Here is a 24,202-nt window from a genome sequence, read left to right as displayed (position 1 = left end):
CTTCTTTGAAGTATATTTTGAGGAAGACTTAGTCTCACACATATCCTGAGAAGATCCTACCAGGGGGTTCTATGGAGGCAGATTCTCTGGCACCAGTGTCGGAATTAGCAGCAGGAGGTTCACTCCTTGCTGAGTGAGATCAATGTACAGAGAGGTTCCCTGGCCTGGGTCCGACTGAGGGCTCATGGCTGTTTCCATAACGTATTTCTGGAGGTGGAGATCCCACACTTCTTGGGTATGGATGGGAAAGGAGTGGCAGATACTGCACCTCACTGCAATGTCGTGTTGGTGGTTGTCACTGATCAAGAACGTCGTGGGCTACAAGCACAGAGTCTGAAGCCTGGAGTCCTGGGATAGCCCTATCCCCGTACAGGGTCTGGGGGGGTCCCCCAACGATTAATCTAACACTAGAACTATGAAAACACTAAAACTACAAAATGCACAAAATGCTAAAACTATTTACCAAGCTAAATCATATTTTAAGGGACGAGACTGAAGCTACGGACACAGAGAAGTTCCGACCCGGACCAGGCGGTCATGAGAAGGAACTGGAGAGGTGATCAGTTCACCCTGCCCTGCCCTTTCTCCTCTCAGTCCAAGGCACGAGGTGAGCCAGGGCACATGCATGGACCAATGGACATGATTCCCCAGCTCCAGGCACATGCGTAACCCACAATGAAATACAACAGGAACCAACACTCAAAGAACAATGTTCAGTTATTTATTTACTCAAACTGTGGGTGAGGATGGCGGGGTAAAATGTAGCAAGTGGATAGGGGTGAGAGAAAACATACAGATAAATCACCATCATCATCTTGTACTCTACTCAGTGGTGAAAGGAGATAGAAACCAAGACGGGGGGCTCTTGGTGCACCAGCCAAGGAGGAGGGGGAGCTACAAGCAATGCTGCTACCCCAGGCCAGGGAGAGGAAAGGGAGCTCCCCACTGATTTCAGCAAAGGAAAAAAAGCTGCACTTCTTTGATCCCCTTACTCTAGGCCCCACGTGCTCCACCATAACAACTAGCAGGTATTCAGATGGGACATGGGGTCACAGGCCTCACATCTGCTCCTCCCCCCAAACCCCCCTTTATAAAAATCCTGCTGGAGAAACTTGAGCCAAGCATAGGTAGGAGGAGGGAAGAGATCGAGTCACTGGGAGTTGGCATGAGAGTTCCTTCCAGCAGCCCCAAAACACATGGGGACAAGCGCCCTTCCCCTGGACAAAATCTCCTCCCTTTAATTAAAAAAACAAAACAAAACAAAAAAACAGAAACATTTCACATCCCCCAACTGCTGCTTGAAAGAACGAACAGGAGAGGCAGATCCATTTTTACAGGCATCAAAAGAAATTAAAGCTTTGCAATTAAATCAGCTTTTCCGAGGCTTCACTTTGAATTTGTCAGTCTAGCGAATGTACATACAGAAGCGGTCAATGAAGGAGTGCACTGCTCACCTCTAATGTCTGCATGAGGTTTGGCTTAACTGCATCTTTCATTAAGACAGCCAGTGCACCAGTTACTCCCTAAGGGAACAAAGGAGAACAGAACATCAATTCCCAAGGTCTACTAAGGCTGTGATTGTACCATTCTGAAATTCCTAGTCAACACCCCGGTTCTTCCTCCATCACGGTGACCCTTCAAAGAACAGAGCTGGCAGCGCTTACTCACGTACCAGTTTCATGATTCAGTGTGGCTCACTGAAGAATGCTACACACTCTGGTCATGAAACGGGGAGATCGCTGCAGTATGAATAAGACACTCATGCAGAAACACTGTATTGTGCTAACTGCCTCAGCTCCTCTTTCAGTCGCAGCATTATTTCCTTTCATTTATGGTATCTAATCCCATTTAAGGATTAAAAAAAAAAAATCTCACTGTCTTTAATCATAGAATATCAGGGTTGGAAGGGACCTCAGGGGGTCACGTAATCCAACCCCCTGCTCAAAGCAGGCCCAATCCCCAGATTTTTGTCCCAGCTCCCCAAATGGCCCTCTCAAGGAATGAACTCACAAACCTGGGTTTAGCAGGCCAATGCTCAAACCACTGAGCTGTATATTTTTTTTTTTTCATTTTAGTATCTACATTTATATTTACTGGGCTCAGAACTAATGCATCCAACTGCCACATTCTGGCGAAGTCTGTCTGGCAGAAACAGCTTTTTAAAGTGAATTTTGGTGGTTGTGAGAAGTGCCGATTGTCCTCACCGGAGACTGATGTCCTCTATTTATCCACAGAACAGACTCAGCATGGGCAGCAGTAGCTCACTGCTCCACCTTGGAGCCTCAGTCCTTCTGATGTCTGCAAAGGGGGAGTGAGTGATCTTATCTTCATGCACATTTCCCATCTATTAGGGTGGGGAAACGTTTTGTCCTGAGGGCCACATCTGGGTGGGGAAATTGCATGCAGGGCCATGAATGTAGGGCAGTGGCAGAGGGTTGGGGTGCAGGAGGAAGTGCAGGGTGCGCGGTGTTCAGGAATCGGCTCAGGGCAAGGGCTGTGGGGTGCAGGAGGAGTGTGAGGTGCAGGAGGCTCAGGGAAAGGGGCTGGGGTGCAGTGTGCAGGAAGCAGCTCAGGGCAGGGGGTTGGGGTGCAGGAGGGGTTGCAGAGCGCAGGAAGGGGCTCAGGCCAGGGGGTTAGGGTGCAGAATGGGTGCAAGGGGGGTTGGGATGCAGGAAACGTATGGGGTGCAGCAGGGGGCTGAGGGCAGGTTCTGGCTCCAGTCCAGTGATGTTTACCTTGAGCAGCTCTAGGGTGGCAGTGGCGCTAAGGCAGGTTCCCTGCCTGCCCTGGTCCCGCGCTGCTCCCAGAAGTGGCCAGCACCACGTCCCTGCGGCTCCTGGGGGGGGCGGGGCAGTTGAAGGCTCCGCATGCTGCCCTCACCTGCGGGTAATTTCCCCAAAGCTCCCATTGGCCATGGTTCTCTGTTCCCAGCCAATGGGAGCTGCGGGAGGTGCTGCCTGCAGGCGAGGGCAGCGCATGGAGCCCTCTGCCCCCCTCTCCCAGGGCCCACACGGACGTGGTGCCAGCCACTTCTGCGAGCGGTGCAGGGCTGACAATCCCGCAGGCCAGATCCGGCTCGCGGGCTGTGGTTTGCCCACCCTGTATTAGTCATTGAAGAGGGCGTTTTTGTGACTGACACCAGTTCACTAGGAACTGAACTGAGAGCACTACACAGCCCTGGCAGTAACAATTTTAAGTCACTACCACCAATGACTGGATTAGAACGAGTGAGCTAGGATCCACCATCAGTCCCGAGCCTTCCAGTCTCTTTCACGGAGACAATTTTATTCTCAGCTGGATCATAGTATTCAATTATACACAAGGAGAATTTGCAATTATTAAAAAAAAACAAAAACAAAAGACATACTGGTTCATTTAATTCCTGTTTTCATCTCACTCTGAGGTTTTGTTCGCATTTAATAGATTAAATTTAATTTTACCCAGCTGCAGAAGAAAATAATGAAAAACTGCGAACAGTATTAATGATACTGGACTGCTATATAATTCAGTGAACCCTTCGACAGTTCTAACTATTCCCCCAAACCTCTCAACTGTCTGTGTATACTACAAGGAACTTGTAGTCATTAACTTTTGCTCCAAAATTTCTTCCTAACCTTCTCAGACTTCCACACAGAACAGTGATATCATTGCTGCTGTGTGTGCCATGTCTGAAGGGCCTGGGCAGACAAGGCTCTCATTGAGTCAGCTAGAGTTCTGCCTGTGTAAGGACTATGGAGAGGTATGAAGGGCGGGGGTGGTGTCTTTACCAAATTAGCTTGTGAGACTGAGGCTGCCAAATGTATGGGGAAACACTCAAATGGCCCAGAGAAGCAATGAGTTAGATTTGATGAGATCCCCCTACTCTGCAACAATTAGGTAAAGAACAATTATAATTCAAGACTGATTTTACCCAAACTCCAGCCAGTATTAAAGCACCTCCCTGATAAAGTACTGTCTGCCTGAGTAACAAGAATGTCTGTCTCCCCCGATGAGGTTCTGAGCTAGCCAGGCCTGTTTAACTGGGAAGGTCTTGGGGACAGGAGCTGAGATTTGAAAAGCTGATTAGTGGATTTGTCACACTGCTCCCATTCCTTTCAATGGGCACTGTGTGGCTAAATGCCCTAGTGGGCTTTGAAAGCCTCAACCAGGGCATTTTCAATAAAGGGCCCCCAGTTTTGGAACTTAGTTTAATTGTCCATCTGCAGAGCCCAAATTTTCTGAATGTTTGGTCACCCTGAAAGTGCTATTCCACCAAGAGTTAAAGTGGGGCAGGATGGGTGGGAGAAGCCTTAGTATTGAGATATTTGTGACAGTTTCTAGTTTGAGATATTGGTCCAGTAGGTGGATTTTTTTTATTGGCACATTTCATAAGGGGGCCCAGTTTTCTGAAAGGGCTCACTCCAAACAAGGTGAAATAAATACAAACATATCCGAGCATCTCACTGTTGTGCTGACTGTTGTCTTCGGCAAATGAGGCTTTTGAAAGATATTGTGCCAAATTCAGCAATGACTATGTAGGCTCAGGTGGGTGTTAAAGGGACAGTGTTAGGCAATGGAGAGCGAGTGTTCTTTTTAGTGGGAAAAATAGTGGACTTTTTTTTTTTTTTTTGCAAGGCTGTTTTCTGGAGACCCTGTACTCACTCACAAATGGCTACATTTTTGTAGGATTCACCTTAATCATAGCATTTTTTGCCATTGCATATTTCCCCATTAATTCTTAGGGCTGAAGCTTCATCTTGACATACAGGAGAGCGATCACTCACACACACACTCACACTCCCAGATGCCCTAGAATAAAGAGGACTCTCTCTCTTCTCAGGATGAAATTTGAGCCTCATTGAAGTCAAAACTCAAATTGCAGTGAATGAGACCAGGATTTCGTCCTAGTTTTTGATAGCCTACAATCGCTCCTATGTGGAACCATCTTATTGTTTTACATCAGAGGACTTTCACTTGCAACAGGGAGAGTTTTACATTTAGGGATGTAGCGATTATATGGCTCTCTTACAAGATCATCTGTAGTCACTGGCTCTCCATTCTTGCTAGAGGCTACCACCATTTTGCCCAATCGTCTTCTCATATCCCCTAGTCCATCAGTGAGTGCCAAGACTGCCATAATTTCACTTGCCACTGTGATGTCAAACTGGGCCTGTAAAAGATTAAAAAAAAAAAAAAAGGCAAAAGCAAGCAAAAAAGCGTCAGAGCTGCTAAGTAGAAATTTTAGCTGCACTGAATTCTTGGAAATATATTTTTGTCATTTTAAAAGAAACATCGATAGTATCACAGCTAAGAGTGCTTAAAGTTCACAGTATTTAATTAGGATTTTTCTGCAATTTAAAGAAAAATGCACAGGCACCACATTATTCTACTAATATCATATGAAAATGTATTTCTCTAGGCACACAAGCTAGTTAGTAATTTAGCATCAGAAATCAAGTATAAAGTTTCATGCCAGAATGTATTTTAAAGAGCAATCTAAGTAATTGGTCTCAATGCTGCAGCATGTGAAAAAACCTCTTATAGTCTCTATAAGAAAAAAAGTCCCTGGAACAGGTGTAAATGGTTATTGCTGCACTAAATTTTGTTCCGCATGGTTTTGGTTTTAGGTCTTGTAGCGGGGCGGACTGCCCCACTCCCTGGGAGAATGGGCTGTGGCAGGCCAGGGAGCCTGTCCAGCCCAGGAGCCAATCAGAAAAGGGCTTATGGGGAGCCAATCAGGGTCCAGATTAGAGGGAACCAATCAGGGCCCAGATCAGAGGGAACCAATCAGGGTCAGGCTCACCCATATATAAAGGCTGCCCAGAGCAGGAGCGGACAGTCTGTCCCAGGCCTTCAACAGGGGAAGGTCAGTCTCCAAGGGGGGAGACTAGCACCGCGGACAGCGCAGTGCTGGGCAGGCTCAGGGAGGCTAGAAGGCTCTAGCCCATAGTTACCAGGCTGCAGGCCCTGAAGGGAAGGGCCTAGCGGGTGCAAGGGGCCGTAGGGGAAGCAGCCCAGGGAAACAGACAGAGGAGGGGAAAGAAAGAGGACAGTGAGGCTGACGCCAGAGGGTCCCTGGGCCGGTACCCAGGGTAGAGGGCAGGCCTGGGTCCCCCTCCCACCTTCCTCCTTGCAGTACATCCAGCCATTGGCCATAGGGAGCGGCCATTATAGACTACGCCCGATCCCTGACAAGAGGGTTTAGACATTGGGGTGTGTGGATGCACATGCTGGCTGGAGTGGAGGACTGCTGATCACCGATCCCCGGAAGGGGGTCCAGATGGACTAAGGGATACTGCCGGAGGGCAGTGGCCTCGAAGAGGACACCGCCGAGCAGGGAGCAACGTGGGTCCAGTGACAGCAGCGGAGAGCAGAGGGGAGAACAACGGATGGGACACCACCAGGAGGGGGCGCTCCACTGGAATCGAGCTAATTCCCGAAATCACCAGCAGGAGGCGCCGTGGGTGGTGAGTCTCAACCTGTTTACAGGTCTACACTGATCATTCCAGTCCACCATGAAACCAACATTCAGGAAAGGACTTTTTTGGTGACCAAACTTTAAAACCAAATGTGGCAGGGCTTGGGGCGGGAATTTTAACACTGCTAGGGACTCTGCTTCACATCCCCTCGCCTTCATTTGAACAGGGAGATGGCACAACGCACGTTTGTTAATTCCTAAGGGAAGAAACGCTCAGAGGTGAACACTACAATTTTATTCAGGGACTGTTTTTCTCCTGCATGCTTTTCAAAGGGTTAAATGGCCCAAGAGGCAGGAACCAGTTACCGTTCGCGTGAAGCCTTTCTCTGTCGGAGACTGTCCGATAGTGATCTTCCGCAGGAACCTGTCATTTGTGTCCATCACTGCAGGGGGGGATTGCAGGGAGTAAAAAAGAAACCACCACATTAAGTTAATACGTGTGATTTCAAACTTTGAAATATCCATGCTGCCGCTCAGCACATTAGAGACGGGGTAGTGATGAAAAGGACGATACTCTTTTTAAACTAAAATACTACTACTAGTAAATACACATAAAGCTTAAACCCATAGATCTTAAAGCCCTTTTACAAGTTATTACTACATCTTATTTGTATTATGGTAGCGCCTAGAGGTCACAACCGAGATCAGGGGCCCGCTGAATTAGGTGCTGTGCAAACACATAGTAAGAGACAATCCCCTGCCTACATAGCTTACAATTTATGCACACAAGACAAAGGAAACTGCAGTATTATAATCAAATATTAATAAAATCTAGCTCTTACATCATGCTTTTCATCCCTACATCTCAAAACATTTACAAAGGAGGTCAGTAGAATCCCCATTTTGCACATGGGGAAATTGAAGCACAGAGAGGCAAAGTGACTTGTCCATGGTCACCCAGCAAGCCAGTGGCAGAGCCAGGAATATATATTCAGGTCTCCTGACTACTGGTCCAGTGTTCTATCCACTAGGCGACACTGCTGCCCCATTTTACAGGGGGAAACTGAAGCAGAGAAAGCTCAAGGGATTTGCCCAAGGTTGCACAAAGACTTTTTGGCAGAGCTAGGAATCAAATCCACAATCAAAATCACAGCCCAGTCCCTTAGGCATAAGACCATCCTTCTTTTCTAAAGGTAGCTTGACATTCTCCCTCTGGCTGTCTCATCCCCATTAGGCAAGAAGAAGAGATTGGGACAATACTAACAGATGAGAGAGAGAAATAAGAACCCACAAAGAACTGCATAAAGAAGTGCTCAGACACTACAATTTTAGTATCAAACAGTTCTTTTTCTCTGCATCTCGTAAGAGAACTGGGTGTGAGAAATATTCATTCAGAATTCCCTACAGACATCTTATTTCCAGCCAACTGCTTGTAAGTTTAAATGCTTCACAGTATATTGCCAATTATGTTAGTGCCATTAAGTTCTGGGAGCCAGATACGAGAAGACATTTCACTTTCCATTGCTGAGAGCTATAGGATATTCTCTGGATTCAGTCAAAGAAATAAAAATAAATCAGTCCAATAAGTAACTTTTTTTGTTTGCTTTTGCTAGTAAAAATCTAACCAGTCTGCTGCACAGACCAAAGGGATCATATTTTTAAAACACGAACCTGTCTGTTGCTGATTACTCAGCTATATTTGCAAAGTGCATTCCTACAATACATCCCAAAGGACTCTACTCCTGCCTACAGGGGTATGGACTGCAAACATGAATTTGGACACAACTTGGGATCTTTAATCACACTGGTTTTAGAAACATCTCCTATAGAATGGGCATGGATTTGTGAATTCTGATCTTAGCTCCATTGTTTTGCCTTTCTGTTTCAATTTCCCCCACCTGCAAAATAAGGACAGTCAGATACTGCCACTGAAGTTGGGCTAATGGTTATTTCCAGTGAACTCACAGGTAGAGGAAGGGTACAATATCTGTAGAGGGATTTGAAGATGTAAAGTGCTATAGAAAAGGGGCAGTGTCGCCTACTGAATAGAGCACCAGACTGAAACTCAGGATACCTGGATTCTATTCCCAGTTCTGCCACTTGCCTCCTGAGAGACTTTGGGCAAGTCATTTCACTTCTTCATGCCTCAGTTTCCCCATCTGTAAAATAGGGATAAGGATACTGACCTCCTTTGTAAAGTGCTTTGAGATGTATGGATGAAAAGAGCTACAGAAGAGGAGATTACTCACCTTGTGCAGTAACTGACGTTCTTCGAGATGAGTGTCCCTGTGGGTGCTCCACTCTAGGTGTCGGTGCGCCCTTGCGCCTTTGATCGGAGATTTCTGCGGCAGTACTCTTACCGGCCACGCATGCTCAGAGCCTGGCCCCCGCTCAGAGTATAACTCTAGTGAGCATGCGCGGCTGGTTCCCTCAGTTCCTTCTCTACAACGGAGGCTACCCCAACTCTGAAGTAGAGGGGAGGAGGGTGGGTAGTGGAGCACCCACAGGGACACTCATCTCTAAGAACGTCAGTTACTGCACAAGGTGAGTAACCTCCTTTTCTTCTTCGAGAGATGTCTCTGTGGGTGCTCCACTCTAGGTGACTTCAAAGCAGTGTATCTCAAGGAGGTAGGGACTTCAGGTCTGGCAGGAATGCAGTAGATAATATTGCCCTGCCTAATCGAGTGTCAGAGAGAGGGCCCTGAGTAAGGGCATAGTGTTTGACAAATGCGTGCCTGGAGGACCAAGTGGCTGCTCTACAAATGTCAGACAATGGTACTTTACATAAGAAGGCTACAGACGTAGATACAGATCTAGTGGAATGTGTTCTGATCAATGCTGGAGGTGTAACGTTTTTTATCTGATAGAGTCATATGCAATCGGAGATCCAGTTCGAAAGTCTCTGGGTAGAGATAGCCATGCCTTTGGAGCGCTCTGCGATGGAGACAAAAAGTCTAGGAGAGTTTCTGAAGGGCTTGGTTCTGTCTAAATAGAAGGATACGGCCCTGCGCACATCAAGTGTGTGCATTGTGGCTTCGAAGGAGTTTGCATGTGGTTTCGGAAAGAAAGTTGGTAGATGTATTGGTTCATTGATATGAAATGAAGCGTGAACTTTTGGAAGGAATTTTGGGTGTAGGCGTAGAGTAACTTTGTCCTTGAAGAAGAGTGTATATGGTGGATCTGCCATAAGGGCTGTTATCTCGCCTGCCCGTCTGGCGGAGGTAACGGCCACCAAAAAGGCTGTTTTCATCGAGAGGTGCAAGAGGGAGCAGGTGGCTAAGGGCTCAAAGGGTTGATGAGTTAAACAGGACAATACTAGGTGAAGATCCCATGTAGGGGTAGGTGGCTTAATGTCTGGATACAGGGTTTGGAGTCCCTTCAGGAAACGCTTGGTGATGGGATGAGCGAAGACCAAGGTATTGTCAACTGTAGCATGAAAGGTTGTGATGGCAGCTAAGTGGAATCTGATGGAGCTGAAGGAAAGGCTGGATTGCTTAATGTCCAATAGATAGTCAAGTATGCAGGGAAGAGGTGCCGAGGTAGGAGACACTAGTTTAGCTGAGCACCATTTTGTGAATAGTTTTCACTTTCGGAGATAGGTGGTGCGGGTGGATTGTGTTCTGCTGTGTAGAAGTACCCTCTGAACTTGGTCGGAACAGTCTAGTTCTCGTTGGGAGAACCATGCAGGTACCAGGCTTTGAGATGAAGCATGGAGAGATTGGGGTGAAGAAGCCGGCCATGTTGCTGTGGTAAGAGGTTCGGGATGAGAGGCAGGGAGATCGGTGGTTGAACTGACATTCTGGTGAGGAAAAAGAACCACGGTTGTCTTGGCCATGAAGGTGCGATCAAGATCATCCTGGCAGAATCCATTCGTATCTTTGAGGACCCTGTTGAGCAATGGTATTGAGGGAAATGCATAAGTTAAATCCCGGTGCCATGAGATCATGAATGCGTCTCCGAGGGAGTGTTTGCCCAGTCCCGCCCTGGAGCAGAAATTGAGGCATTTCGTGTTTTTCGCGGTTGCGAAGAGATCAATGGTTGGGTGACCCCAAGTTCGAAATATGTTGTAAAGATTCCCTCGTCTATCTCCCATTCGTGCTCCGAAGGGAAACATCTGCTTAACTCATCGGCAGTGGTATTCATCACCCCTGGGAGATAAGCAGCTGATATGCGGATGTGGTTCGCAAGGCACCAATTCCAGAGTTTTATGGCCTCTGAGCAAAGAGTGGGAACGAGCCCCTCCTTGTCTGTTTATGTAGAACATGCAGGCAATGTTGTCTGTCATTACGCGTACATGCTGATTCTTGATTAGTGGAAGGAAGCAGCGGCAGGCATTCCGTATAGCTCGAAGTTCTAGAACGTTTATGTGCAGGGAGGTCTCGGAGGGAGACCATAGCCCGTGGACTGTTTGGTGAGAGATGTGGGCCCCCCAGCCCGTGAGGGATGCATCAGTCGCCATCATCAGAGTTGGAGGGGTCTGGAGGAAGGGGACTCCAGAGCAGAGGTTGTAGGGGACTGTCCACCATATATGAGCGTCTTTGACTCGGTAAGGTATGGCCAATTGTTTGTTTAGTGAGTGCGCATTTGGTTTGTAAATCGTCGGCAGCCAAGCCTGGAAGCACCTCATGTGGAGATGTGCATTCTGGACCACGAAGGTGCACGAGGCCATGTGCCCTAGTAGTTGGAGGCAGTTTCGGGCAGCGACCCGGGGGCTGTTGCGAAGTCTTGTAGCCAGCAGTTTTATGGTATTGAATCGGTCGGGTGGGAGAGAGCCAGTCCGGTTGCGGAGTTGAGGCTCGCTCCTATAAACTCCAGGTGCTGGGTAGGACTTAATGTGGATTTGCTTTCATTTATTTGCAGGCCCAGGGATTGGAAGCACTCGATGGTGATATGTTTGAAGCGGAGGGCCTCGTCAAACGTGGAGGCCTTCAGGAGGCAATCGTCGAGGTAAGGGAATATTATGACTCCTTTTTTCCTGAGGTAGGCAGTAACTACTGCTAGGAGCTTGGAGAAAACTTGAGGGGCAGTGGAAAGACCGAATGGTAGAACTCTGTATTGGAAATGCGTTGAGCCGACGGTAAAACGAAGAAAACGTCTGTGGGCCGGGTGGATAGTGACGTGAAAGTAGCCGTCTTGTAGGTCGAGGGCTGAAAACCAATCGCCCTGCTCCAGGGCTGGAATTATGGTGGTGAGTAACCATCTTGAACTTTTGTTTTTTGACAAGTTTGTTGAGCCTCCTGAGGTTGAAGATCGGTTGCCATCCTCCAGTTTTCTTTTCTGTTAAGAAATAAGGGGAGTAGAACCCTTTCCCCTTGTGGCATTCGGGCACAAATTTGATAGCACCCAGGTGAAGGAGATGTTGTACTTCTTGCTGGAGGTGTGGCTCGTGAGAGGTGTCCCTGAAGAGGGACGGGGAGGGTGGGAGGTAAGGAGAGGAAGGGGATAGAACACCCAGTTGTGATGACCTCTAGAACCCACTTGTCGGTGGTAATATTCTGCCATTGGTGCAAAAATGGCTGTGGGCGGTGTGCAAAGATAGTTGTAGGCAGTGCATACGCTGAAGTTGGGACGATGTTTACGAGACCCTCGACCAAAGGTTCAAATCTGCTTATTAGTTGGAGGAAGTTGGGGCATTCCAGAAGAATTGGGGCGACGCCGCTGGTATCTGGATCTCTGGCATTGGTGGTATTGTTGATCCTGAGATCTTGGGAAATGCTGAGTATATGGGGGGTAGTGTGGATGGTGGTAAAGTTGATATCTGTACTGTCGCCTTCTGGTTGTAGGGGTTTGGATGCCTAAGCATCGAAGAGTTGCCCTTGAGTCCTTCACTGAGTGGAGCACCTCATTAGTGGTGGAAGCAAAGAGTTTATCACCATCAAAAGAGAGATCCTCTATGGTGCTCTGAACCTCACAAGGAAAGAGGGAAGAGGAGAGCCATGAACCTCGGCACATGACCACTGCCATAGCAGTATTGGCTGAATCCAGAGCTGCCTTAAGAGCCGTGCGTGATATGATTTGGCCCTCGGAAACTAAAGCTGTAAACTGTTTCTTGTAGTCTGGAATGTGTTCAATAAAGTCCATGAACTTGTTATAGTTTCTATGGTCGTACTTTGCCAGAATTGCGGTATAATTGGCAATTCGAAATTGTAAGGTTGTAGAGGCATACACTTTGCGACCCAGCAGGTCTAAGCGTTTGCTTTCCTTGTTGGCTGGGGTATGGTGGAAATACTGTTGTTTGTTCCTTTGACTGGCTGCGCCCACTACCAGTGAGTTTGGCGCAGGATGAGAGAAAAGGAATTCAGAGCCCTTATAGGGATGAAGTATTTACGGTCCGCTTGTTTGCAGGTAGGCTGGCTTGTGGCTGGAGCCTGCCAGATGGACTTAGCAGGTTCCAGAAGGGCTGCATTAATTGGTAATGCCAGTCTGGATGAAGAAGAGGGTTGCAGGATGTCCATTAACTCATGTTGTTGGTCCAGTACTTCCTCTAGATTGATTCTAAGCTCACTGGCAACCCTTTTAAAGAGATCCTGGAATTTCGAAAAATCGTCTGAGGGCGGTAGGTGGGAGGGAAGTAAAGCTTCTTCAGGCATTACTTCAGTTGGTACTTCAGTTAGTACTGGGTCAGGAGCAGGAGTTAATTGATCCTGAGAATGGGAGGGTGCCGCCAAGTGAGTCATATGATTTGGACGTTCGCGTCTCGTCTGACTGGAACAGCGGGCATGCTGCCGAGGGAAAGATGCCCATGGGGCCCAATACTGCCATGGTGGTGGAAAAGGCATAGGTGGTGCCATCCAGGGATTAACACACCAGGAGGCAGGGTCTCGAGGGTGGTCTGAGACAATTTTCCTGTGCCCACGGGTGACAGGACTCTGAGGATGGAATTCTGATTGTATTGGAACATCACCCTGTAGTTCAGACTCCTCCTCAGGGGAGGAAGGCTGTTCGGACCCTGAATCATTTGTAAGGGAGAAGCAGTCTTTAAGGAAGGGCGATTGCAGTGTAGGTGACACTAGGAGGTCACTTGACTGGGTAAACAGCAGCGCTGAGGCAGCTGAAGGTGAAGGCTGATAGAATTGCTGTGAGGGAACCCGGGCTTGCACCAGAGTTCTTAGTCTTGGCTTCATGCCAAGTAGCGCTGTTAATGCCGGTGCTGTAGCTGTGCTGTGCTATTAATAGCAGGCTGCAGTGCCTCGGGGGGGGGGGGCTGATTTGTGGGCACTGCGTTCATCGCGGTGCCAATAGGTGCCATAATTGAGGCAGGCAACTGAAAGCCTGTTGCCTTGGCACTGGAGCCTCGTGCTGCCGCTGAAAGCACAGGCGGGTTTAACGCGGTGCCAGAGGAGCCCGGCTCGTCGAAAGTGCTCAGACAGGGGAGCACCGGTAAGGAGACTGTGGATCTGACTGGAGAAGGTTTGTGTCTAAGGGCTTCTTTTGAATTTGGCAGAAGGTGTCCTCGTTTTGCTGCTTTCTTCTGCTTTTTAGAAGTGGGAGAGCTGTGGTGGTGGGCGGAGGCAGAATCCGCGCCAGGGTCTGAGGCGGACCCTAGGGATTTTTGAAGTAAAATAAGTTTAAGTTTTATCTCCCTGTCCTTTCTCGCTCTGGAGCTTAGTTTAGTGCAGTAAGCACACTTTTGGGGAATATGGGTCTCCCCCAAACATTTTATGCACTGTGAATGTCCATCGGAGAGAGGGATAGCGTCCTTACAGGAGGAGCAGCGCTTAAAGCCTGTGGAGCCAGGCATATTTGAAGCGGCTGAGAGAACAATTTTTTTTTTTTTAAACAGTAGAAAAAAGGTAGGTAACACTAACTAACAACTAACTAACAAGAAACTGTCTAACTACAAGTTATTTTAAGATGAGGAAAGAAATTCTTTAAAGAGTCTGCTGAACTCCGTCTCAAGCCGGGGACGGTAGAGAAGGAACTGAGGGAACCAGCCGCGCATGCTCACTAGAGGTATACTCAGAGCGGGGGCCAGGCTCTGAGCATGCATGGCCGCTATGAGTACTGCTGCAGAAATCTCCGATCAAAGGCGCAGGGGCGCACCAACACCTAGAGTGGAGCACCCACAGGGACATCTCTCAAAGAAGAACAGCTAGGTATTGTTATGTAAATGCTAAGTATGATTATTTTGGGGGATTGAGCCAGTGAGTGATTTAAAATTTAAAAGCAGCAAAGAATCCTGTGGCACATTATAGACTAACAGACGTTTTGGAGCATGAGCTTTCGTGGGTGAATACCCACTTCCTCAGATGCATGTAATGGAAATATCCAGGGGCAGGTATATATATGTGTGCTAGCAAGCAAGCTAGAGATAACGAGGTCAGTTCAATCAGGGAGGATGAGGCCCTGTTCTAGCAGTTGAGGTGTGAAAACCAAGAGAGGAGAAACTGGTTCTGTAATTGGCAAGCCATTCACAGTCTTTGTTCAATCCTGAGCTGATGGTGTCAAATTTGCAGATGAACTGAAGCTCAGCAGTTTCTCTTTGAAGTCTGGTCCTGAAGTTTTTTTGCTGCAGGATGGCCACCTTAAGGTCTGCTATAGTGTGGCCAGGGAGGTTGAAGTGCTCTCCTACAGGTTTTTGTATATTGCCATTCCTAATGTCTGATTTGTGTCCATTTATCCTTTTCCGTAGAGACTGTCCAGTTTGGCCGATGTACATAGCAGAGGGGCATTGCTGGCATATGATGGCGTATATTACATTGGTGGATGTGCAGGTGAATGAACCAGTGATGGTGTGGCTGATCTGGTTAGGTCCTGTGATGGTGTCGCTGGTGTAGATATGTGGGCAGAGTTGGCATCGAGGTTTGTTGCATGGATTGGTTCCTGAGCTAGAGTTATTATGGTGTGGTGTGCAGTTACTGGTGAGAATATGTTTCAGGTTGGCAGGTTGTCTGTGGGCAAGGATTGGCCTGCCACCCAAGGCCTGTGAAAGTGAGGGATCATTGTCCAGGATGGGTTGTAGATCCTTGATGATGCGTTGGAGGGGTTTTAGCTGGGGGCTGTCCACATGGACTCCTCCTGAGGGTCGAAATGACAGCCTGGACCTATACATTGAATGCTTCCGCCGGCGTGCACAGGCAGAAATCGTGGAACAACAACATCGCTTGCCTCACAACCTAAGCCGTGCAGAACGCAATGCCATCCTCAGCTTCAGTGTTAAAAATCAAAAGTCAATTTAGACTTTCAATACATTGATGCTGTCAACTTGTGGTATATACATAAGCGGATTTTTAAAAAAACCAACAAAAAAGCCAATTAACTTATTCAAAGCATTTCAGCTTTCTTAGACTTATGGAAGTTCAATATTTCAGAAAATAGGGTAGGTTGCAAATATAGCACAGGATGTTTGCTTGTTAATTTTGTGATTGAATTTGTACTGTTCTCCCACTACGATGTTAATGAATTTCTGGACTTGCCTTTTTAGTATAGATAATAAAACTTCTTAGTTCCTAACTGTAGTAGAATTTCAGATTTTACATAGACACTATTTCTACCAAGGCCTGATCTACACATACATTTTTGTTGGTATAACTATTTCAACTAGATTTGTTTTTTAACCGTGATGGTTATACCAATACAAGCCCTAATGTGGCTCCAGTAATACCAGCATAAAGGTACCTTATATTATTATAGCTTTTTCCTGTACAAGAAGTGGAATAAAGTAGACTGCTATAAGCATGTTCAGCTAGACCAGTATAGTAAAACCATTACAACATGTGTGTTGACAAGGCCTAATTAAAGAAACAAGTATAAAACACACTTCAGCATTGTAAAGTTATAAAATGGGAAGAAAATAAAGAACTGGAAACACAAACATTTTAAAAATCTGATTTTTTAAAAAAATGAAAATTTTAAATTAAATTTTGTAAAAAGCCAAAGATTTTACAGTTATTTAAATCATGATTTTTATCCACCATGGTTCGAACTACAATTTAAATGCTCAACAGACAACATTATTTTCCTAATGGGATGCCACAGACAGAAGAAGTTTAACATTCATTTCAGAAAAGTTATTCAGGCTGAATTACTGTTACTCGAACATTTCTTGCAATAAATAATTAAATACAGAGAGTTAAGCCATCTGTTCCAAGCTATTCTAGAGGGAGTGAAGGTCTAAACAATGCTGTTTCTGACATTAAAAATCACTGTTTTAATTAATCAGATATCATTTCTCACTGGCAGCTGTAACTGAACAAACTAGGATAGTAGTGAAATCAGCCAATGAAAAGGTTTAAAATCTGCTAACAGAATGACCAGATTAAGTTCTACCACACAGCAAACACAGAGCAAAGAAGTGAAATTAATGGATTGAGACAGAAAAAATAAGAGACAGTGGGGCAGCTTCACAGCTGGTGTCCGTCACCAGAGTGAGCTGAGGACCAGACCCACTCATCAGTAATGCAAAGGCTGAAGCTGAAAGCCTTGTTGGAGTTCTGTAAGGAAGTAACAGTACCACATCTGCCCTAGGGACTTACCAGCATAGTATCTGAGCACCTCACAGTCTTTAATGCATTTATCCCCACAATACCCATGTGCAAGACACCTTTGGGAATCTGGCCCCAAGCAACTTGCCCATGGTCACGCAGGAAGTTGGTGTCAGAGCACAGAAATGAACCTGGGTGCTCCCAAGTGCCAGGACGGAGCTCTTAAGAACTTCCCTTCTTCTCAGTGTGGGGAAGACACGGCAGCTAACCAGGCCTGCCAACCTTTGTATTCTCTCACTGAGCTACTGGCAAAGTCTGAAATACAGCTTTGTAGCAATTAACTACATCTCAAGATTCAAGTCATCCATGTCAGCTGCTCTAGGACTGAGATTGAAATAAAAGCCCAAAGAGTGAATCTAGCCTACTGAGCATGCACAATGTCAGACCCCCATGTTTTGCCAGTAAACACAGCTCCCTGTAGGTATACAACTCCTCTTTTCACACATTTGTCATATCCGTCAGTTCAGCTGTCTATTGCTCTGGTACCTCTTTGCCATGTTATGGTGGCTGGATCAATATCCAATCTCACAAATTTTTTTCTCTCTTCATCCGTCAATGTCCCAGGGTCAGTTTTCTCAATACCCAATTTCTAGGGGGAGGAAAGGGGAAAAATAAATAGTCAAAAGGTTGAAGGAAATGAATCTTTATTAAAATGATGAGTCTTCATGCAGCAGGTTTTCCCATTTTCAGTAATAAAAGGAGGGAGAGGGTGCCTCTATAGAGCTACTTTTCCCTGCATAAAGCAGCAGTAGAGAATCTGTTTTCTGAAGCACAGAGTGCTATTAGGCAATTGAAAATTCTGTCAGAGGGAAATGCACATAATACAGTCCCTCCCACCAGAGCGGGTGTCAAATGTCAACACAGGTACAAGACAGCCAGCAACATTTTAAAGAGGAAGGGAAGCCCCCTCCATCAGCATCCCTAAGAAATCATGCAAAGCTTTACCTTATGTGGCAGGTTCTAACCACAAGGCTCATGTGTTTACACTGGATTTCTCATTACTTGGCCTGCAGCCACTGCACAATGCCATAAGTATTAAAACACTGCTTCCTCAGCATGCTAGATACAGTGCACAAAGGAGGCATTAAACAATTCAGTCACAAGACAGTTAACATCCCAGAAAGTGCTGCCTGAAGACCAGGAACTTATTGAAGATGGGCAATTTGCCAAGATGCCTAACTGAAAGAGGCATTGTCTCATGGAGCCCAATTCACATGTAAGCTTAGAAATGAGTGAAGCGATGGAACTGATTTAGGAACAGCAAGCATTTTATTTATACAGCACAGCCCTATGTGTCCCCAGAAGAGAGGCAAGAGGGACAGGTTCTCCTCTGTCGCTCTCCTGAGCACCAGGGGTTCTCAGAGCCAGCAGGACTCTCCTTTTGCCAGTTTTAGCATCCTCTTCACACCTCCACATTATAGCCAGCAGCGCTGTGGCAGCAGAGGACTGGTAAGGGCTCCCTGCAGAGCCTGTCAGTAACACTCCATATAATAGGCCTGAGTGCTTGATGTGACATAGCCCAGCAAAGGAGGAGAGACTGAAACAGGCAATCAAACATGAGTATCACATGGTGGAGACATTACAGCCAGTTAACGATACAAAGATGTAGAGTCCCCATAATCAGACTGTTGTTCTTGCCTCCCAATGGACACCTGTTCTGGATGTATAACGTAAAAGTAGTTGTGCAATTCTGAGTGCCTCAGGCTATGTTAATAGGAAGGCCAACTGATAAATCAGCAGACAACTCCAATAACTTCCCCTGAACCTACCACCTAGATGATCTTGTTCCTACTGTGAAATGGAATTGCTAGTGACCAGGAACACACGCTGGCCCATGTTTTTTTTGCAGAGCATTAGACAAACGATGCCATTTGCATCCCAAGTTCTAGTCAGTGAAATGATCATTGAACAGCTGTGTGCCTAGATGAGTGCAATTCAATGGAGTATTTTTCCATGTAAAAACTGACACACAGAATGTAAAAATAAAGCACATCTCTCCTTTTTTGCTCAGTTTGTATTAAAATACAACTTCAAGTCGCTCACGTTCAGAAGGCCGTGTTTTTGTGTTCACTGCCACAATAAATACCACAGCAAGAAACGTTCATCTTCAGTCATGACTATGTATTTGAAGGAGGTCCTTGGGGCAAGGACTATTTATTTCTGACTTATGCTGCATCAAGGACACTGAAATAACAGTAGATTATTTATAAGGGGCCCTTGTTTCTTCCTAACTTACTTGTAGTTTACTTATTCACTGAATAGTGCATAAAGTTAGACTGAAACCTCTTCAAGGACAAGGCTGTGACATGTCTTTAACTGGATTGTGGGGTAATGCATTTTTGCATGCTGCATAAATAAATACCAACACACAGATCAATGCAAGATTTTTGTAATTTATCTTTCCACAGGGTAAAGACGACGCATACAGAACAGCACTAGAAACCTAACAGGCTTGATCAACTCACCTGCAGTCTTCGGATCTGAATATCAGAGAACTTCCTAACACCACTGATCGAAGGCACCAAGCGGGTATAAAGAGCCTTGAAGAATGAGATACAATTAGCAGCTGCAGGGTGTCCAAAAAATCTTGGTAAAATAGACTGTGCTCAACACAACACAGAACAGAACAGAATCAACCACGTCATCTCTTACCTGATCAGACTGAGTTTGCTCGTGGAACATACGAGCATCGATAGCTGCAGCTACTAAGTTATTGGCTGCTGTGATGGCGTGGATGTCACCTGTCAGGTGGAGGTTAAACTATAGGAAAAAATGGACATCAGTTATTTCACTCTTCTTTTACTTTTTTTTTTTTTTGGTAGTTTGTTATAGCCAGATGGAAAGTGAAATATTAATAGCAATGTTACCGGGGGAGCGGTGGGGGGAAATTGCTCTGTGCAATGTGTGGAACAGAAGATGGAATTTGTCTAAAACAGAAACATGCCACCCCCACATTTATGTCATTTTACAAAATTCCTGGACGAAGTGTTCAAAATGAATTTCTCATAGAAAAATCAGTTCCCCCAGCTCTGCCAGGATCACGCAGACGATGGAAAAACATGGCTATACTGCTTTGTTGTTACCTTCATTTCAGACACATGATCTGATTTGTGCAGCATAATGGGATTAGAGGTTAGGATTTATAGCTGCTTCTTCTGGGCTTAGCATATAAAAATGGAGGTGGGGGGAGAAGGGGATGCAGTTAGGGAAATTATGCATAGCAGGAGTGAAATGAAGGGAGATGGTGTTAGAGAAGTCAGAAGAGATGACAGCAAGAGCCACAAAATCTTAATCCCATAGACTCCGGAAACCTCAATTATTCAGGCCTTAAAATGGACAGACGGCTGAAAAACAGAGTAACTGACACTGGATAGCCATGTACTAATCACCAGAGCTAATCTTATTCTAATACACAAATATGTGCCATTGCTTATTGCCTTATTTTGCACCTCTCGTTTTAATGTTCTCTACTGGCTAAATTCTTCCTCGGCTGGAGATTGCTTGCGAAAGGTACCCACCAATATCTCAGAGCCTGTACTGTGATGAATAGCTCCATGGACTTGCAATTTTTTTTAAATAAAATCATGTTTTGATTTAAAAACCCCCCACAAGATTAGAACTGGTCTTAATACCACAGAGGTCAGAGACAGATCTTACCTATCTAGTCTGTTTTCCTGTCACAGCAGGATTCTCCCTCATTATTGTACATGTTTTGGCCAGTTTAGTTAAATGTCCCAAGTGACTGGGCTTCTACAGCTTCCCTTGGGAGATTATTTTTCCTTCCTTGAATTCACTAACATACCCCTTGGCACTATGCTAATTAAATCTTTGCCTGCTTTCACATTTACATCTTTTGTGGACCGGAGACATGAATCTTTCCCTATAGTCCCCTTATCAATTCTGCTGATCTTCCTTGAATGCCTTCCAATGTGTCACTCTATTTCTAGCTCAAAGAGCAAATAGCATATTCTATGTGCAGTAACACAAGAGACATTGTCTTCTAACTCCATGCCCTATGAAGTTATGTGTATGGATGCAGCCTCTCCCTGCCCCCCTGCCAATAAACAAACAAATCATATTACCTTGCTACTGCCATATCGCATTGCATATTTCTGTCTAATCTGCTGGCCACTAGCACTGCTACGTTTTGGCCTTACTGCTTTCCAAGTTTCCCTTACCCATTGTATATTAATAATCAGACGTAATTATGTAGAAGTAGCACACAGAAATAGTCTGTTCCTGCGATTGTAAACAGTCATTGACAGTGCTACTGAACGCTCTTCCCCCTTAGATCTAAAAGTGCTTTGCAAAGGAGGGCCGTTGTTACCCCCATGCTACAGATGGGAAATTGAAGCATATAGAATTAAAATGATTTGCTTATGGTCGTGCAGTGAATCAATAGTAGAAATGGCAAGGCAACTGAGTTCTCCTGATTCCTAGTACTATACCCTATCCACTGATCCATGCAGCCTTCCATTTAAAACAATGGAAGATTAACTCCCTCTGTCCTTAAAATATCTTTGCTGAAAGAAGGTCAATACCCATTCTCAGACTTTGATCTCACTACAAACAAGATTTCCAAGAAATTAACTGACTACAGCAGCTCTCACCAGGGTTGAACATTACACACTCAATAAGGTCTTGTGTCAAAATTACCTCCTCCATGGGGATAACCTGCGAATATCCACCACCTGCAGCTCCACCTATAAAAAGGCATAGAATGAAGTAATGAAACCATGCTGACTAATGCCTCCTTAGATTTGAGCGCTTTTGCTTAGCCATTTTTAAAATGTCTTTATTATTGAACAAGTATGATTGAAATCCAGCACAGCATTTAGTGTGAGTGCATCCAAAACTTGCTTTCTTTCTAAAGAAATTAGATTATCTCCCCACATGTATGTGCAACTCTAAATGACCTCAGTGGGGATTACGCACCTCTACACAGAAACAGAAAACACTCTATCAAGAATTGAAATTTCTAGAACACCCATCGGCTGAATGTGCCTTTCCTGCTACTCTTCCATCCAGCATGAACGGCGATCAATATGACGCTGCCAAGTCATACCTTTTATGCCAAAGGTTGGTCCCTGAGAAGGCTGTCGGACACAGGCAAACACATTTAGCTTGAGATGTGCTCCTAAGGCCTGAGCCAGGCCTATCGTAGTGGTGCTTTTCCCTTCTCCTAGGGGTGTAGGTGTTATGCTGCAATACACAACACAGGATATGCAATAGAATACTTGAGACCAAGAACTTAGCAAGATTCAAAATGGGATTGGATGTTTAATGGATGACAAAGAATATCCAGAGTAAATGCTAAAATGTATTTTGGAAGGGGTATAAGACCTCATGCTTCAGTGCTCAAGACAGCCTCTTATAGTCAGAGTTCAGGATGAGTCCTAGAGCTTGTCTACACTGGTGCAGACCTGAGGGGTGTAAATTTTCATTGACACGAGTGTGTCGTGAACTAACTGGCCTGTGGGCACCCTGCTGGTGAATACTAGAAGTACAGGAACTCCTCACTTAATGTTGTAGTTATGTTCCTGAAAATCCAATTTCCCCACATGAATGAATGTAAATGAGGGGGATAGGTTCCAGGGACTTTTTTTCACCAGACTCACTCTCTCACTCTCACTCTCACTCCACACACACACACACACAGTATAAGTTTTAAACAAACAATTTAATACTGGTACACAGTGATGATGATTGTGAAGCTTGGTTGAGGTGGAGGAGTCAGAGGGTGGGATATTTCCCAGGGAATGCCTTACTGCTAAATGAACTAACAATTGACTGAGCCCTCAAGGGTTAACTCTCACAACACTCTACAAGGCAACAGGAAAGGAGGGAGGGCAGACAGGGACGCAAACCCTGTGTGTGAGAGAAAATGCGCATTTCTCCTTTAAGTAGCTGACCCCAGGCTGAAGTACACTGCCTTGTTAATTAAATAAGCTTGCTGAGAGGGCAGCTACTGCCTAGAAGCTACCTCCCTCCATCACGTGTCCCCCCTATCCCCCCCTGCTCTGTGGAAGATGGGGTAAGCGGGTTGCAGGAGCAGGGGGAGACACCCTGACATTAACCCCCTTCCCCCCTCCCCTACACAGCAAGCAGGAGTTTCTGGAAGCAGCTCCAAGGCAGAGGGCAGGAGCAGCACATGGCAGTGTGGGGAGGGACAGCTGCTGCACAGGGAACTTAGGGGAAGCTGATAGGGGGGCTGCTGGTCTACCCCAGTTCCAACCACCCACCAGCTAGCTGCAACCGGCTGCTCTTCCTGCAAGCAGTGGACAAAACAGGCAGCTGCCAAACGATGTTAGAAGGGAGCATTGCACAACTTTAAATGAGCATGTTCCCTAATTGATCAGCAACTTAATACTGAAACAACGTTAACTGGGACAACTTTAAGTGAGGAGTTATTGTACCTTAGTGTGTACTGACACAGTCTCATTTCAAACAGTACTATGTTAACATGCACTAGGGAACTTCTACTGCTCACCAGCAGGGTGCATACAGTCCAGTTAATTCATACTAACATGTCACACACTAAAATTTACACCCCTCTGGTGTGGGCAAATGCAAGGTGCAGACAAGCCCCAAGTGTGGAGCCAGTTTATCCTACTGCAGCAGTTTTACACCACCCTTTGAAGCCTCTAGTACCAGCCACTGTCAGACACGATACTGAACTAGATGGACTCTGGGTCCGATCCAATTCCTATGGATTACTCCAAGTTGCCTCCAACATTCTTAAAACTGTAGGGCAAAGCAACAAGGCTCCAAAACCCTCCCTCAGAAATTCTACACCCCAATATCACCTTTAAGGAAGGAACAACCTACCCTGTTACGACAACATATTTGCCATCTGGCTGGTCCTTCAGACGTTTGAGAGTTGACAGCAGGACTTTGGCTTTGGTCTGACCGTAGAGCTCCACCTCCTCGGAGAGCAAGCCAACTTCTCTAGCGAGATGACCAATGCGCTTGGGTACGCAAGATCGAGATACCTCAATGTCACTTTAAGAAAAGAGGTAGGTGAATCTAATTTGCTGAAGCATGAAACTGCCTTCTTCCTGACAGGTATAGCCCACAGGCACCCAACGCAGGATTTAAAAACTGAAATCTCTAAGCTTTACAGCTAAAGAAGTCAATCTGCCCAAAGAGGTCCTCTCAGCCCATTGTAGTATGGGTAAGGGCATCTCCCAAGTCAGCTTTGCTACTGATGCCTGTTACTTGGGAATTTTCTAGTCTTTCCTGGGACATTTCAAACACTTCCAAGTGTTTGTTATTAGCAGGAGCTGTAACTCAACAACTCTTATCTCAAGGTGCTCTTGTT

At 45.9% G+C, this 24,202-nt stretch overlaps 1 protein-coding gene across 2 annotated transcripts in view; it reads right to left on the bottom strand.

The window, feature by feature from the left end:
• MTHFD1 (methylenetetrahydrofolate dehydrogenase, cyclohydrolase and formyltetrahydrofolate synthetase 1) overlaps window positions 1-24,202 on the bottom strand; it is an 86,222-nt gene that overhangs the window by 19,399 nt on the left and 42,621 nt on the right. For both annotated transcript variants that reach the window (XM_030558568.1, XM_030558569.1), the window contains 9 exons: window positions 23,710-23,883; window positions 21,947-22,083; window positions 21,538-21,584; window positions 19,534-19,641; window positions 19,347-19,421; window positions 17,368-17,470; window positions 6,764-6,840; window positions 5,009-5,149; window positions 1,455-1,523 (listed from right to left, as the gene is read on the bottom strand). In XM_030558568.1, the coding sequence (XP_030414428.1) occupies window positions 1,455-1,523; window positions 5,009-5,149; window positions 6,764-6,840; window positions 17,368-17,470; window positions 19,347-19,421; window positions 19,534-19,641; window positions 21,538-21,584; window positions 21,947-22,083; window positions 23,710-23,883 (931 nt within the window). The remainder of the gene's footprint in view (window positions 1-1,454; window positions 1,524-5,008; window positions 5,150-6,763; window positions 6,841-17,367; window positions 17,471-19,346; window positions 19,422-19,533; window positions 19,642-21,537; window positions 21,585-21,946; window positions 22,084-23,709; window positions 23,884-24,202) is intronic.

This window comes from Gopherus evgoodei, chromosome 4 (assembly GCF_007399415.2).
Source record: "Gopherus evgoodei ecotype Sinaloan lineage chromosome 4, rGopEvg1_v1.p, whole genome shotgun sequence".
NCBI lineage: Eukaryota > Metazoa > Chordata > Testudines > Testudinidae > Gopherus > Gopherus evgoodei.
This window is presented reverse-complemented; position numbering and strand designations above follow the sequence as displayed.